The sequence below is a fragment of the Aplysia californica genome, unplaced genomic scaffold, assembly GCF_000002075.1.
Source record: "Aplysia californica isolate F4 #8 unplaced genomic scaffold, AplCal3.0 scaffold00270, whole genome shotgun sequence".
NCBI lineage: Eukaryota > Metazoa > Mollusca > Gastropoda > Aplysiida > Aplysiidae > Aplysia > Aplysia californica.
In genome coordinates this window covers 61,429-65,399 of record NW_004797540.1, presented here as the reverse complement: position 1 = coordinate 65,399, position 3,971 = coordinate 61,429, and the positions used below count along the sequence as shown (strand labels likewise).

At 38.6% G+C, this 3,971-nt stretch overlaps 1 protein-coding gene across 1 annotated transcript in view; it reads left to right on the top strand.

The window, feature by feature from the left end:
- The window catches only part of LOC101862588, a gene marked incomplete at its 3' end in the record, with an annotated part of 5,536 nt that extends 2,500 nt beyond the window's left edge, over positions 1–3,036 (top strand). The window contains 1 exon segment of the mRNA XM_035970461.1: positions 2,894–3,036. Within this exon segment, the coding sequence (XP_035826354.1) occupies positions 2,945–3,036 (92 nt within the window).
- Between the last annotated feature and the right edge of the window lie 935 nt (positions 3,037–3,971).

Sequence of the window (3,971 nt, the reverse complement as noted above, 5' to 3'; positions counted from 1 at the left end):
CCTGGAAACAATAATAATTTTAAAAAACACACATATTATTTATAAATGCTAACCAATATAACATAATTTATAATTTATAAGAGCGGACCATTGCACAGCTGGGCTCAAAAGTAGTTCCGGCTTCGTTCAGTGTTGGGTCCACCAAAGTTCAATCTTACAGAATTTTAACATAAACGTTGGTCGTTCGGTTTTGAAGTGATAATAGCATGCCAGAGCCACAGAGTCTTTAAAGAAAATGTTCAATTATGTTTTTTCCGTCATCTTTTGGTTGGTTGTGTTTACTGCATCCTTGCAATAAAGTGCTCAATGAGCTCAAGAATCCTGAAGACGAATTTTTAATTAGTTGAAAATATAAAGAATAGTATTTGTTTGTTCCGTTTGATAGTGAGTACCATTTTTTTTGGTCGCATTAATTGTCTGTCAAAATCAGACTAGCTGAATAAAAGAGTTGATTCCGTAAAATTTACTGGCAAGTGGCATAGAAAGTCTCAGAGACTCAGGTCAGGTTAGTTGGAGCTGTCAATATTCAGAAGTGCCGATTTTACAAATTTATCAGTGCAATATGATCCATAAATTTTTATTAGAAAGACATGCAAAATGATCACCATAAATTGTTGATAGTCAAATACAACAATATGATCCATAAATTTTGAGTTGCTGAACAGGCTTTTCCTTGAGGTCTGTATCCTTTTAAAAAGATTTTTTTTCCATAGCTAGTGGGCCTCTCTGATTATATTCCATGGGAAATGGGCTTTCTGGCAGGCACTGAGAAACGTGTTCAGTTGTTCTCTACTAGAAACGGTGTAAAAGCGTTGTAAATTACAGAAACTCTAGGTCTCGGTACAACAGTCTTCGGAGTTCTTTTTTTTTTTTGATTTGGTTCGACACTGAGAGAGGTTGGGGCGGGAAAAATTGTCCGTCTCATGGGCTGTTGTCACATCTGTAGAAATGTTTACGCAACTACCATTATTAATTTTCTCAGCCTTTTTCACGTCGTCATTATATGGTGGAGGTCTCTTGGGCTTGCTTGAGACCAAACACGTGCGTATACGTATAGCTAGTCTAGTCTATTCACAACCCAGTCACGTGGCTTGATGCGTGGTTCTCAAAATGTTGGCTTTCCGCAGCCATTCATTTTAACAAGAACGGTTTGAAAAAAAAAAAAGCAGGGAAGCTTGAGGGAGCAGATGGTCTTGTCCTGTTTTGTCTTCTCTCAGCTGTTTGTTTTACCCAAGAAGACAATTTTAATAAGGAGGGCCACGTCAGGGTGCAGGTGCTTGGGTGGCCGCGGTGGTGTTGTTTCGTCTTTGGCTCTAAGAAATTAGCACCTGAGGTTGAATGGTTCTTTCTCAAGTTTTTTTTGCCTGGCATTCAGAAGATTTGAGTCAGACCAAGCCTACATGGGTGGTTGATGAGTGCTCTTGTGTGGTCTGCTAGGACTTTCGTCTTTTTGCCTCTATCAAACATCTATCTCGGTGTACTAATTAATGACCCTTTCTTCTTTTTTGAGTTTGATATTCTCTCTCTTGTAACACCTCCAATCTTCGGTACCTATATAATGACCTTATTGTGTTGCAACTGCTGTAAAACACTTGCTAAAAAACAAAAGATTTGAGTCAGACCAAGCTTATAATTCCTACACCTAGTAACTCAAGATCTTAGAATTTCATTCGTATAGATTTCTTCTGTTGATCCTTTTCAGTTTCTCAAATTGTCTTTGGTGTCACCTTTTTGCTTTTTTTGACTGAAATTCAATGAAGTGTTTCATGAGCTCTAAGTAGTAGATTGGCTGTGGGTGTTATTTTGTGAAGTGAAGAAATTTTTTTTTCACACCACTGTCATTGGTTTGCCAGTTTATTTGCGAAGTCTTGTACGTAAGGTTGAACCTGCTCTTCTAACAGCCACCTGCCCAAGCAGTCACTTTTGCAAACGACCATTTTCTACTTCCCCCCCTTATATAATGTTTCTTTTATCATAATGACAGTGTCCAAAATATCCACCTGTCTAAGACAGCCACATTTCTCCTTGATGTCCAAAATATCCACCTGTCTAAGACAGCCGCATTTCTCCTTGACAATCAATCGTAATGTTGGGTGGCCATCTTGGAAAATTTTGACTGCAATTTGTTTAAATGTAATTTTTTAAAAACAACACATTTTTTAAAGGAATGATAGTACATAGCTGAATACATGAAATTAAAGAAAACACTCAAACACTCCCAGAGTCTAGTCCCCCCTCCCCCAGGATTCTCACCCGTTCTCTGACGTTTTTTTTTGGTGGCATTTTCAACTAGCTGTGGGTTCAGTCTGGCCCCAGATGGCCTGGGGGTTGTGTTTTGCCATTTTGATGAGCTGTTCTGAGGTCATCAGACGGAAGGATTTCCACAATGGGTTTTTATAGAAACAGCCCAGATTTGGCTTGGCTTGGCTGTCCCAGTTGCTGTGTGGGGCATTGTCGTAAAAGTTTCTAAAACGGAACGGTGGAACACGTGCCCTAAGTGTGAGACGCCCGTTTTTGAAGTTTGCACTAGAAGAATGTGTGTTGCTATTTCAAGCAGGAATTTGTGTATGTTTGAAGCAATTCAGTCCAGTTGTTAGTTGTCTTATTGGTGGTAAGATCTTGCTTTTCCTAATAGATAGAGAGGAAGAATTTCAGGCACATTGACAAGACGAACAAAAGTTCTAACAAAATTTGAAATGATTCTTCTTTTCACTAAACAAAAAGCAGTTACATGTAATATGTATTAAAGAAGTGTTTTTAAACCATATCTCTATCTGTTTTGAAGTGCTGAATGTTGAAAAAAAAAATGCTGCTAAGTATTGTTGATAAAACTTCCACTTTCACAAAATGTTCATTGGCTAATGTCTTTTTTTTTTCTCTGTTTCTGTTTCAGCCAAATTGATGTATCAGACTTGTGTTTAAGCTCACGTGGCAAGTTGGACTAATGGAACAGCAACTTTCTGAGAAAAGAAAGAAAACAAAGCAGAACAAGTCCAACACCATCAATGACTCTAGCTATGGTTCAATGATCACAGGGTAAGTCAAACTAACTACAAAAGTTTTTTTTTGCTGTTTTAGTCCTTCTTCTTTTCTTGCCTCCTTCTTTTCTTGCCTCCTTCTTTTGCCCTTTTTAACTCCCAGTGGAGCATATATATAGAGGCCATCAACAACATTTCTCCAGCGAAGTCTGTCCTGTGCATCCTTTTCTAGCTGTTTCCATGATTTGATGTCCCCGCCCCCTTTCCTTTTCCGCATGTTATGTACCGCTCGCCTCCATGTCATCTTTTTTCTCTTGCCTAACTTCTCAATTTTTCTTTTTTGTGACATAGATTTTGAATGGGAGTAGTTGGAAGGCGTTCTGGTGTGGTCTATCTCTTCTTTTTCTTTTTGTCTTCTTTATGGTTACAGTTCAGTTTGTTCTTGTGAAATGTTGCTGTGGGTGTGCTGATACATTTAATACAAAGCGAGTGGTTGGAAGATGGCCCTGTTGTTGTTGTTTCTGTGTGTCTGTTTTTTGTGGTGAGTGTGTTTCTCTTGATTCATACACACTCCTCAGACTCGGGGTACGGGTAAATAGCATCTCAGTTCTGTTTTTTTTTTTTTACTTAGCAGGCTGTTCCAAAGCTCGTATGACCGTAGGCAGTTGCGAGCGCCGTAAAACCTCTACTAAAACTAAACTGTCTGACTACTTTCTCCTCCTGGCACTAAAAGACTGTTTGTCATTGTGCCTATCTATAAAAAAAAATGTGCTTCTTTTTACTCAAATTGAAGTAACTAATAAAACTGTTACTCATTCATGGTGACTCGAGTAATGCAGCTACTCACTCACACTCCTCATAGATATTCCTGCTATATATAATAATAATTAATATATAGCGAGCCGACCCTGAAAATAGCAGCCGTCGTTGTACATGTAGGGTTGTGTTGAGCATCATCATCACCCAGTCGTTTGTAATCAATGCCCCATTATG